Raw genomic sequence first — 13,904 nt, forward strand, 5'->3', positions numbered from 1 at the left:
AGCACCTAGGATAACCCAAAAAAGTCAGACAGTGACTTATTTCCATTGCCTTCACCCAGAGCGTCAGTTCTTCTAAAATTGGTGTTACATGAGAATGGAAGTGTTCTTCTTTATTTATTCTACTGTATCAATGTAAAGAGAACTTGTACACAATGTAACTTGTACACAAACCAGATGTGTACACTTTGTTTACAAAACTTACATTCGCCTGGTTTGTTTACATAACTCTGCGCCTGTTCTCCCTCATGTACTCACTCTCTCTCTCTCTCTCTCTCTCTCATTCGTTTTATTTCGTTTACTCACTCCTGACCCTACATTAAGACTACAAATATTTTAAGGTAAGTAATGAGTGAACTGTATATGCATTTTATCACTCTGGGATGCTTAAGTATCATAGAATGTGTGGGTGGAATGGCCTGGCATGGTAGCCCGGCTGATTACCATACCTACCACACTTGATTTCTTACAATAAATACTACTCATCTCACCCTAGATTAAGACTACAAATATTTTAAGGGAAGTAATGAGTAAACTGTATATGCATTTTATCGCTCTGGGATGCTTAAATGTAATAGAATATTATGTGTGGGTGGGGTGGACTGGTATGGTAGCCCGGCTGACTACCATACATACCACACTTGATTTCTTACGATAAATACTACTCATCTCACCCTAGATTAAGACTATAAATATTTTAAGGTAAGTAATGAGTGCACTGTGTGTATTTTACTTTTTTATTGTTTTCTGATGCTTAGTTCTATTGCTAACTTAATACGTATATGTTAGTGTAAACTTGTTATCTAGTATTTGTATGCATTTATAAGGAAAAAAAAAAGGGTGTTCCACTTTACGGCAATTTCCGCTTTATGGTGGTAGCCTGGAACCTAACCTGCCATATAAGTGGGGCCATACTGTATTTAGGTATGCATACTGATCAGAGAGCCCGTCGTAAGTCCAAGTCATTGGTAAGTGAATACATCGCTAAGTGAGGAAAGGCTGTACGTACTCTGATAATTATACTTATGTGTACCTATACCCAGGTAAACTTACACACTGTGCTGGCATGCAGGTACACATTAAAATCAGTAAGAGTGTCTTATGTCTCAAGGACGCCATATTAATAATGATAATAATCATCACTTTGAGGCACATTAAATGTCGTATATTACGTTAATATACACATTTTCATTAATCCATCTATGATATTTTTTCAAAATTATATAATAAACACACTACGTAACATATAAACATGATAAATACACCCCACAGTAGAATAATATAACATAAATATGAGACGTTTTTCCAGTCGTCCTGTCGGAAAGAATAACGTTTTCTATAGTTCAACACCAAGGAAAATGTGTACACAATAGTATTACTGGGGGTAACTGTAGAAAATTATTCCTTTCATGTGCCTTCACTCAGAGCATCATTTTAAATTCAAATTCAAATTTATTTATTTCTTTGCAAGTAGTACATTGAGATTATGTATATGGATTTACAATAATGGGTAGCAGTGGAAAGAGAGCCTCTATTATGCCTAGGCATTCTTCTAAAAATGGTGTTACATGAGAATGGGAGTGTTGCTCTTTATTTATTTCACTGTACCAATATGGAGACAGCTTATACACAATGTAAAGTATTTGTATTATGGTATAATACAAACGCGTATGAACCAAAACCAGACGTGTTCGTCTGTTTGTTTACATACCCTGCACTCTGTCCTCTCTCATTTACTCATCCTCTCTCTCTCTCTCTCTCTCTCTCTCTCTCGTTTATTCTTTTTATTTTGTTTACTCACCTCTCACCCTACATTAAGAATATAAATATTTTAAGGTAAGTAACAAGTGAACTGTATATGCATTTTATCGCTCTGGGATGCTTTAAATGTTGTAGTATATTACGTGTGGGTGGGGTGGCCTGGGGTGGCCTGGCCTGGCTGGCATACCTACCACACCTGACTTCTTACAATAAATACTACTCATCTGACCCTACATTAAGACTACAAATATTTTAAGGTAAGCAATGAGTGTACTATATGTGTATTTTACTTTTTTATTGCTTTTAATGCCTAGTTGTATTGCTAACTTAATACTATATTTAAACTTATTATCTAGTATTTATATGCATTCATAAGTGGAAAAAAATGGCATTCTGCTTTCCAGCAGTAGCCTGGAACTTAACCTGCCATGTAAATGGGGCCCTACTGTACGGAAGTCCAAATAAATGCATTGTGTAAATAGATTTAATGAAATAAAAGGTGATATGAAAAAGACCTGGAAAACCTCTCTCTGAAATTTTGGACTATACAAAACTGTCTAGAAGCAGAGAGATTAACTTAGTGAAACCAGACGAACCACACATACAGCCTATAGACACTGCCGACAAACTTAATGTTTTCTTTTCTACTATAGGATCAAAACTAGCAAACAAAATCCCAAAAGGAAATACTGAGTCACAAGACTACCTCACTGGTAATTGCCCACATACTCTATATATAGGGCCAAGTAATAATTAAATCATTAAAAAACAAGACAGCAAACCTAAATAACTTGCCACCAATCATGTATAAAAAAAAGCAGCTCATGTGTTATCCCCCATTATTGCAACACCATTTAACAAATCTGTTGAATTTTCAACATTCCCATCCATACTCAAGACAGCAAGGGTCACACTGATCCTCAAAGAAGGTAATCCTACAGAACTAAATAATTACTGACCAATATCTAACTTGCCTTTGCTCTTTAAAATCTTCGAAAAAATAATACATAAACAAATCTACTCCTACCTCCTATCCCATAACATACTAAACACCTGCCAGTTTGAGTTTAGGCAGAAAAAATTGCATGAATGATGCAATTATTCAGATGCTCGAATTACTATAGTATACAGCAATTGAAAAAAAAAGGAATTGGATTATTTTGAGAGACTCAAAGTGGGTGAAATCGCAGCTGTGCAAAGTGCTCCCAACCTCCAACTTCACGCCTCAGTAATTCAAAAAGTTTTACAATAAAATTTGCATTTTTTGTGTCATTTAGAAATAGATTCTCTGCTATTTTAGAAAGTTTCTTTTTATTGTTAATTGTGACACTGATGGTACTTTTAATTTTAGGGGTCACAACAATGAAAGTGTTAAACTGAGAGCAATCTTAAATACTCTGAAGGAGAAAAAAAAAAAAAACCTAGAGAACAAAATCAGAAAAAAATGTAATTTATAAATCTTTAGTTTAGAGTTAAGCAATGTTTAACAGTGTTAAAATTGTTACTCACCAAGCAAATACACAAAATAGAGGTTTTTGAGACGAAGAGGACCTTCTCCTCCTGTCAGCTCTGGGTCAAATCTGCGTTGGAACTCCTCTACATTGTGGCCCCACACACCATCCTTGGATTCAGCAAATCCATTCTTATCTGTTTACAATGATTAACATATTGTACTAATACTATAATAATTAATGATTAAATAATAAATTTTAAATACTATACCTTATTGCGAATTGATGAAATTACTATTATTATTATATACAGTGCTTGGGAGAATGGGAGACATTCAGGTTTGATACACGGAAAGGCAAGTCCAATTTCTTGAATCAAGAGCCCTCAATGATATCAAGGAACCTCCCATGAAGGGAATGAAATTACAAGAATAGTTTGGGCTAGGTTCAAAATCCCACACACACAAATTTGTAAAATCATGCCACATCATATACCATATTCTCAACAATATCATTCTCTATTTTTACAAAAAATTAAACATCCCTGATATTTTGTTTTAGTTTTATTTACAATGAACTAGAACTGTTTGGTTACTCAGAGATAAACATATTCTACTTATAATGTTATTTAATTTACACTTATCATTATCAACTTGCAGTGGCAATGCCAAAGTCTCCCCATAATTCCCTTCAGCCCCCAAAGCCTCCCCATAATTCCCTTCAGCCCCCAAAACCTCCCCATAATTTCCTTTAGCCCCCAAAGCCTCCCCATAATTTCCTTTTGCCCCCAAAGCCTCCCCATAATTTCCTTTAGCCCCCAAAGCCTCCCCATAATTCCCTTCAGCCCCCAAAACCTCCCCATAATTTCCTTTAGCCCCCAAAACCTCCCCATAATTTCCTTTAGCCCCCAAAGCCTCCCCATAATTTCCCTTCCTGCCTGTGACTGACAAAAACTTTGTTTGAGGAACAGCAGTAGTGATAGCAGAACAAGCGATATTGTAGTAATTGTAATTGCACATTGTAACCTTTGCTAAGAAATAAAATCTATCTTTATCTTTAACCATAACACAAGAATCACAGTGCTATAACTTTACAGTTACTCCTGAGCCACTTATTTCAGAGAAGAATGTATCTTATGCTCTTCCTGTATTTTCCTTTCCAGTTTAGTTGGTTAAATTAGTACTTAATTTTTATCATCATCATCTTGTATATCATTACAATAACCCTTTTGTGGTCCATGCCGTAGTACTACGTCTTTGAGCTCAGAGTTCGTGCCGTAGAACTATGGCATAAGCTCAGCTCTCTCAGGTAAGCTGTGAGCAGTAAATTTTGGCCTAGATATGACAGAATGGAGCTATGCAGTGAGTGTACACCATATAAAAAAAAAAATCCTGCCTCATGCAGTGCATGATGGGAAAAACAAAACTATGACTATGTGTATGGTTTAAAATATTGACTTTGATGTGTATTTTGGGATGCTTTTTATGGTTTTATTCTCAGTTTCTTAGTTTCATTTGATAGCATGAAAGATATGTTACAGAAATAGAGATTTTGATTGGTTTCAGGACTGGAAGTAGCTTGAAATTAAACTCAAAGTAGCAAAAATATTTGATTTTTGTCAATATTTCAGAGAATACTAATAAAGTCACTCATCTAATATACGTTCACGAATGCACTGACATTACTTATATAATTATTACAATAATGCAGTAGCCTGCATAACAATAACTCTTATATTTTTGTGTGAATAAAAATTTAAATGGAAAGCAAGTATAATATAAGAGAAGCCTAGGGATGTAACTAATGAACAGAGGAAATGTTGTTTTAGCGGTAAGAATGTCTACATTGTTTATTTTGGACCCTATTTTGAAATCAGCATTTTTAAATTTTGTTTAGAATTGGACAAATTACCAATTTCTGGTCACTTGATTAGGTAGTTGTTATGGTTAAATGGAAAGCATACTAGTGAAATAGCTAATGGAACAATGTAACTGGCCTAAAGTAGGACTCAAAATTGATGGAAAGATACAGTGGACCCCCGCATAGATCATTCCTGGCCTGGTGGTTAACGCTCTCGCTTCACACGGTGAGGGCCTGGGTTTGATTCCCAGCCAGAGTAGAAACATTGGACGTGTTTCTTTCCACCTGTTGTCTATGTTCCCCATCAGTAAAATGGGTACCTGGGTGTTAGTCGACTGGTGTGGGTCGCATCCTGGGACACTGACCTAAGGAGGCCTGGTCACAGACCGGGCCGCGGGGGCGTTGACCCCCGGAACTCTCTCCAGATAGCGATTTAAATCCGTGCAAGAGGGCTCATTGTTATGCGAAATGATCAGTATGCGAATGAATTTTCCCCATAAGAAATAATGGAATTCAAATTAATCCGTGCAAGACACCCAAAAGTATGAAAAAATTTTTTTACCACATGAAATATACATTTTCCTACACACAAAGAGAAGGATACATGCACAATAGTAGAGTAGTACATGCACAATATATATTGTGCATGTACTACTCTACTAAATGAAGAATAAATGACACTTACCTTTATTGAAGATGCAGCAATGACTGATGAGACACTGTGTCCTGGGAGTGCCTTTTCCTCCTGAGTACTGTAGGTCCTGTTTGGCATTTTCTTCCAGAACAGGCCTTATCACACTGTGTATGCCACTACGATTCTTAAATCTCTCAAACCAACCTTTGCTGGCTTTAAATTCACCAAGTTCCAGGTTCACTAGTTCACTAGTTCCAGGCATTTTTCCCTGTTCACCTGGGTGTTAGTCGACTGGTGTGGGTTGCATCCTGGGAGACAAGATTAAGGACCCCAATGGAAATAAGTTAGACAGTCTTCGATGACACTGACTTTTTTGGGTTATCCTGGGTGGCAAATCCTCTGGGGTTAATTGTTTCTTGGTATTCTCAATAAGCCACACCAACAACGGTGCTACAGCAGCAGCAGCAGCAGCTGACAGTGATACAGCAGCAGCAGACGATGCTACAGCAGCAGCAGACGGTACTACAGCAGCAGCAGCTGACGGTGGTACAACAGCAGCAGCAGCTGACAGTGCTACAGCAGCAGCAGACGATGCTACAGCAGCAGCAGACGGTACTACAGCAGCAGCAGCAGCTGACAGTGGTACAGCAGCAGCAGCAGCAGCAGCTGATGGTGCTACAGCAGCAGCAGCAGCTGACAGTGCAGCAGCAGCAGCAGCTGACGGTGGTACAGCAGCAGCAGCAGCTGTACCACCAATAGTAGCGATGGTTGATTGGGGTTTATTATACAACCTGGCCAGTTCGGAGACACGCACTCCACTTTCATACTTATCAATGATCTTTTTCTTCACCTCTATAGTAATTCTCACCCTTATTGCTGTAGGGTTGGCACTAGAAGCTTTCTTGGGGCCCATGGTCACTTATTTTGCAGATAAAATCACCAAAAACACTGTAATAATACGAAATGTTCCGATTGTATGTTTGGATGTTACCGCGGAGGCTGGCTGGTAAACAATGCCACCGGCGGCACATGTGAGGCTGGCTAAGGGCGCACATTGGAAGCGTCTCGGACGAACAGCGGTGATCGGGTTTTTGAGCGGTATGCAAGGCAAAATTTTTGTGATAAAAGCGAGCGGTATGCGGATTAAACGTTATGTGATGCCAACGGTATGCGGGGGTCCACTGTACTTCTTAACGTACACCAAAAATGAAAGAAATCAGACCATAAATAGCGGAGTTCACTTCTCAGCCATTAGCGGCCGCGTACCGGTATATTTTTGCATGGTTTTTATGGTTATATTCTCATTTTTTCGGTCTCATTTGATAGAATGAAAGATATATTACAGAAATAATTACGATTTTGATTGCTTTCATGATGAAAAGTACCTTGAAACTGCGCTCACAGTAGCGAAAATGTTCTATTCTTTAGCGAAGCTCAAGAGTAAACAAATGACGTCACCGTCCAATACCTGTCTGCCTGCCAGTCCAAATTCCAATACAGAGCCAAGAATGAGTTGACATTATTTATACAATTATTACAATAATGCAGCAGTCTGCATAACAGTAAATCTTCTATTTTTTTTTTTTTTTGTGAATAAAAATTACAAATGCTAAGCAAGAGTAATATAAGAGGGGCTTGTAGCCGTGACTAATTAACAGAGAAAATGTTATTTTAGTGCCAGGAATGTCTGCATTGGTTATTCTGGACCCTATTTTGAAACTGGCATCTGTTGAAATTTGTGTGAAATCGGCCAAATTGCCAATTTCTGACCACTTTATTGGGTAGCTGAAATAAGTCAATGGGCGGTTTCTTGTACTCATTTGACAGACTAGAAGTAAATAAGTTTATTCAGGTATACACAAATACAGTTACATAGATTATCATACATAGCAGTGTATGTATAGAGAACCTAGGGTAACCCAAAAAAAGTCAAAGTGACTTATTTCCAGTACCTGGCTTGGGCTTGCCATATATGAGTTTTGGTAAATTTTTTTTTTTCTCGGTTTGTTGGGCTATCCCATTGAAACTTGGGCAATGTATGAGGGAAAGATGCTTCTTAACGTACAACAAAAATAAAAAAGACGGACGATAAATAAGGGAGTCCACTTCTCAGCCATTAGCTGCCTCTTTGCAGTATATTTTTGTATGGTTTTTATGGTTGTATTCTCATTTTTTTGGACTCATTTGATAGAATGGAAGATATATTACAGAAACAGACATGATTTTGATTGCTTTCATGACGAAAAGTACCTTGAAATTGAGCTCAAAGTAGCAGAAATGTTCGATTTTTGCCGATGTTCAATGAACTTTGTGGAAGTCAAGTTGGTTAATTTTATTAAGTGTATTCTAACCTAACCACTCTGTAATCCGGCAAACTCAGTAATCCGGCACACTACAGGTCCCAAAGACGCCGGATTTGTGATGGAGGACCTGTACTTAACACGTTTTTATGCTATTTATATTGTTTATTATGTCATATTAGATCAATTGTGACAGGCAAATAAGCTGTAGTGTTGATATTTGCATAATAATAAAGCATATTCTCCTGCATCATGAGACTGAGGTCATGGCAACTGACAGTGGCTTCAAAGCCACCTTATCTTTAATGGACAATGTACTGTGTAGGTACTTTACAAGCATTTCTTTTATTCATTGGAACCATGGCCAGGGCTAAAAGTAACCAGGTTATAACAATAAATGGAGAAAAAGAAATTGGAATGACTTATGCAGCAAGCAGTGCCACCAAGCAGTAGCAGCAGGTTGGTGTGGCGACCCTGGAAATTTGAAATTATGCTAGCCAAAATTAGTGCCAAATAACTGAAGGAACCGAATAACTGATTGCCGGATTTGTGATGGCGGACCTGTGCTGTTACAGGATAACATTTTAATTTAGGTACATAAAACAAATTTTTATAAATTTGTGAATGGCTTGACAAGTGTAGAGGACAGATAGGTGCAGTAAAAGCTTGATAATATGGACAAAAAAAAACTCTGACTGGACAAAAGCTCAACAAGTCTGCTTAATAGGGTATCTGATAAAAATAGCAATGCAGAAGACCAAATCTGCTACATCCCACAGCTGTCTGGTCTGGCCGTACCATCGATAAATTGGGCCCTGTCCAATTAATTGCAAGCTTCTCCAGTCCTGGCTTCATCTTGAACTTGTTCATTTTCATTACATGGAGGAAGTAAGGCCAGTGACTCAGCCTGTGTCAGTTTGTTAATGTCTGTGTGCTTCCTCACAAACTATCATTTTGTATTATTAACAATGGCCTCTAAAACAAGTCATGGTATCCAGTAAAAGTGTGTGACCCTGGAGGTTGACTCTTTTTAGGTCCATGCCCGAGTATCACACTTGAGCTCAGGGTCTGTGCTGTAATATTACGCGTAAAGTCTAGAGGCTTCAAATTTAGCATGAGAGGGCTGGTAAGCCTACATATGAGAGAATGGGTCTATGCAGTGAGTGTGAACTATATAAAAAAAATAATCTTGCCTCACGCAGTACTGTACATGATGGGAAAAAGCTGACCATGTGAATGGTTTGAAATAGTGACTGTGGTGTATTTTTGGATGATTTTTATGATTTTATTCTCAGTTTCTTGGTACCATTTAACAGAATGGGAGAGATATTACTGAAAGCAAGATGATTTCTGATTGATTTCATGAGTGGAGGTAACTTCAAATTGAGTTCAAAATAGCGGAAATATTTGATTTTTGTCAATACTGGAATACTGACAAAAATCAAATATTTTCGCACATTCAAGAATGAGCTGACATTACTCATACAAATATTACAATAATGCAGTAGCCTGCATAACAGTAAATCTTCTATTTTTTTGGGTGTGAATAGAAATTCAAAGTGGAAAACAGATGTAACATAGGAGAGGCCTAGGGACTAATGAACAGAGGAAATACTGTTTTAGTACCTGGAATGTCTACAGCGTTTATCTGGACCCTTTTTGAAATTGGCATTTTTTTAATTTTGTGAAAATTGACCAAATTATCGATTTCTGATCATTTGTTGGGTAGCTGAAATACAGGAGGGTCTCCACTTATACAGCATGTTAGATTCTGGGTTACTGCTGTGAAGCAAAAATTGCTGTAAAATTTGTATGAGTAAAGAACATTTAAAATACAGTGGACCCCCGGTTAACGATATTTTTTCACTCCAGAAGTATGTTCAGGTGCCAGTACTGACCGAATTTGTTCCCATAAGGAATACAGTGGACCCCCGCATACCGTTGGCATCACATAACGATTAATCCGCATACCTCTTGCTTTAATTGCAAAAATTTTGCCTCGCATACCGCTTAAAAACCCGCTCACCGCTGTTCGTCCGAGACGCGTCCAATGTGCGCCTTAGCCAGCCTCACATGTTCCGCCGGTGGCATTGTTTACCAGCCAGCCTCCGCGGTAGCATCCAAGCATACAATCGTAACATTTCATATTATTACAGTGTTTTTGGTGATTTTATCTGGAAAATAAGTGACCATGGGCCCCAAGAAAGCTTCTAGTGCCAACCCTACAGCAATAAGGGTGAGAATTACTATAGAGATGAAGAAAAAGATCAGTGATAAGTATGAAAGTGGAGTGCGTGTCTCCGAGCTGGCCAAGTTGTATAATAAACCCCAATCAACCATCGCTACTATTGGTGGTACAGCTGCTGCTGCTGCACTGTCAGCTGCTGCTGCTGCTGTAGCATCGTCTGCTGCTGCTGTAGCATCGTCTGCTGCTGCTGCTGCTGTAGCACTGTTGTTGGTGTGGCTTATTGAGAATATACCAAGAAACAATTAACCCCAGAGGATTTGCCACCCAGGATAACCCAAAAAAGTCAGTGTCATCGAAGACTGTCTAACTTATTTCCATTGGGGTCCTTAATCTCGTCTCCCAGGATGCAACCCACACCAGTCGACTAACACCCAGGTGAACAGGGAAAAATGCCTGGAACTAGTGCTCATATTGGTGAATTTAAAGCCAGCAAAGGTTGGTTTGAGAGATTTAAGAATCGTAGTGACATACACAGTGTGATAAGGCATGTTCTGGAAGAAAATACCAAACAGGACTTACAGTACTCAGGAGGAAAAGGCACTCCCAGGACACAGTGTCTCATCAGTCATTGCTGCATCTTCAATAAAGGTAAGTGTCATTTATTCTTCATTTAGTAGACTAGTACATGCACAATATATACTGTGCATGTACTACTCTACTATTGTGCATGTATCCTTCTCTTTGTGTGTAGGAAAATGTATATTTCACGTGGTAAAAATTTTTTTTTCATACTTTTGGGTGTCTTGCACGGATTAATTTGATTTCCATTATTTCTTATGGGGAAAATTCATTCGCATACCAATGAGCCCTCTTGCACGGATTAAAATCGGTATGCGGGGGTCCACTGTATTGTGAAGTAGATTAGTCCATTTCAGACCCCCAAACATACACGTACAAACGCACTTACATAAATACACTTACATAATTGGTCGCATTCGGAGGTGATCGTTATGTGGGGGTCCACTGTATTTTTGTCCCTAGCGTAAAGCGAGTGGTGAATAAAGGAGGGCCCCGCTTTACAGCACTTATAAATGCTGGGTTTACAAATTACTGTATATAAAAAGTAAAATTAATAACATACGTAATTAAGTTGAAAATAAATTACCTGAGAGTAGATAATGAGCCGCCAGGTGAACGTTGATGCTGCTGTGGAGGCCAGAGATGGCTCGATAGAATGCCCGCTTTTCTAAACATAATTCTGAAAACAAATAAACTATCATGTATTATTTTAAAGAAACTAGGGAACAAAAGAAATCTACAATGGCATTATTTGTGGCATATACAGTGCATCTACAACAGTTCACCTGAGTCCAAAATTTTTTTTATTATCTTAACACACTGACCATTTCCTACCAAGGCAGGGTGGCCCGAAAAAGAAAATCATTCACTCCATTGCTGTCTTGCCAGAGGAATGCTTACACTATAGTTATAAAACTGCAACACTAACACCCCTCCTCCAGGAATCAAGTCCGGCCTACCAGTTTCCCTGAATCCCTTCATAAACGTTACCTTGATTACACACAAACAGCACGTCAAGTCCTAAACACCATTTGTCTCCATTTGCTCCTATCTAACACGCTCACACAGACTTGCTGAAAGTCCAAGCCCCACACACACAAAACCTCCTTTGCCCCCTCCCTCCAACCTTTCCTAGGCCGACCCCTACCCCACCTTCCCTCCACTACGGATTTACACACACTCGGAGTCATTCTATTTCGTTCCAACCTCTCTACATGTCCAAACCATTTCAATAACCCCTCCTCAGCCCTCTGGATAATAGTTTTGGTAATCCCACACCTCCTCCTACTCTCCAAACTACGGATTCTCTGCATTATATTCACACCACACATCGCCCTCAGACATGACATCTCCACTGCCTCCATCCTTCTTTTTACAACATTCACCCCTCATGCCTCACACCCATACAAGTGTTGGTATAACTATACTCTCATACATTCTCCTCTTTGCTTTCATGGATAAAGTTCTTTGTCTCCACAGACTCGTCAGTGCACCGCTCACCATTTTCCCCTCATCAATTCTACGATTCACCTCATCTTTCATAGACCCATCTGCTGACACGTCCACTCCCAAATATCTCAATACATTCACCTCTTCCATACTCTTCCCCTCCAATCTGATATCCAATCTTCCATTACCTAAATTTTTGTGGTTATCCTCGTCACCTTACTCTTTCCTACATTCACTTTTAATTTCCTTTTTTATAATTTTTACACTCTCTTTTGTCCCCTTTGCCTTTATATAAGGAAACTATGCATGCTCTCTGCCAATCCCTAGGTACCTTACCCTCTTCCATATACAGTGGAACCTCTACTTGCGAGTTTAATCCGTTCCATGACCTTGCCCGCAACTGGATTTGCTCATTTGCAGAATCAATTTTCCTCATTTAAATTAACTGAAATGCAATTAATCCATTCCAGTGGAATTCTGTACTTCAATAATTTCGCTAATATCAACTCTAAGGCTTATTTATCTATCTCACTTCATCTAATATGACATAATAAACAATATAAATAACATAGAAACCTGATACAGTGGAACCTCAAAAATCGAACGTATCACATATCGAATATTTCGAAAATAGGACCATTTTTTCAGACAAACTGTGTCCCTATTATCAAACATGCCCCTATTTTCGGACCGCCGGGTACGGGACCTGTCTGCCGCCTGCTCTGTCCGCGTCCCTGCACAGGCGCCGTGAGCAGTCTAGCTTTGTTTATGCTTGAGTGAACACTAATCTGCGCTCTCATTCACGCATTTTACGATTATTTCGTTGTGTTTAGTGCTTGTGGGACTGTGAAATAAGCTTCCATGGGCCCAAAGAAACTTGCTAGTGGTACCCCTGTGGTAAAGAAAGTGAGAAACACCATAGATGTGAAGAAGGAAATAATACAGAAGTATGAGAGTGGTGCGAGACTTGTTGAGCTTGCCAGGATGTATGGGAAAAACAAGTCGACCATCGGTTCTATCCTGTCAAAGAAAAAACAAATCAAGGAAGCTGATGTTGCGAAAGGTGTTAATATAGGGAGTGGATGAGGTGCCTTCTTCAAAGATTAAGGAGATTTGTGCCAAGTGGAATGATGTCCAAATGTTTGTGCAGAAGTACAACCCTGAGCAAGTTGAAACAAGCCATCTTTGCAACAAGTTCAGTGACAGAACCATGTCCCATTTTAGGGAAATGTTAAAGAGGCGCCAGAGACAGAGGACTGTGGACAGTTATTTTGCAAGACAGGGGTCCAGTGACTCTCAAGCTGGTTCTAGTGGCATTAAAAGACAGAGAAGGGAAGTAACCCCAGAGAGGGCTTTACCTGAAGTCCTCATGGAGGAGGATTCTCCTTCCAAACACTAACCCCAACTCCCTCTCTCTTCCTCCCTATCTTCCAGATGCCATCACCAATCTTCAATAAAGTTAAGTAAAAATGTTATTTTATATGTATTACTATACATAATTAAAAACTATAGTAATTGTTGTATGTAAAACTGTAATTAATCTCTATAAAATGTATTTTTTGTGTGAATATTTTTGGGTTTCTGGAACAGATTAATTGTATTTCCATTATTTCTTATGGGAAATATTGCTTCGAATTTCAGACTTTCCGAATTTAGAACTAGCTCCTGGAACGGATTAAGTTCGA

The 13,904-nt window shown here is 38.8% G+C and overlaps 1 protein-coding gene across 6 annotated transcripts in view; it reads right to left on the bottom strand.

The window, feature by feature from the left end:
- Ero1L (endoplasmic reticulum oxidoreductin-1-like protein) overlaps positions 1-13,904 on the bottom strand; it is a 302,659-nt gene that overhangs the window by 90,059 nt on the left and 198,696 nt on the right. For 5 of the 6 annotated variants that reach the window (XM_070080927.1, XM_070080934.1, XM_070080939.1 and 2 more), the window contains 2 exons: positions 11,357-11,449; positions 3,268-3,405 (listed from right to left, as the gene is read on the bottom strand). In XM_070080927.1, the coding sequence (XP_069937028.1) occupies positions 3,268-3,405; positions 11,357-11,449 (231 nt within the window). The remainder of the gene's footprint in view (positions 1-3,267; positions 3,406-11,356; positions 11,450-13,904) is intronic. The other variant, XM_070080922.1, reaches the window with a different exon arrangement.

The sequence above is a fragment of the Cherax quadricarinatus genome, chromosome 6 (assembly GCF_038502225.1).
Source record: "Cherax quadricarinatus isolate ZL_2023a chromosome 6, ASM3850222v1, whole genome shotgun sequence".
NCBI lineage: Eukaryota > Metazoa > Arthropoda > Malacostraca > Decapoda > Parastacidae > Cherax > Cherax quadricarinatus.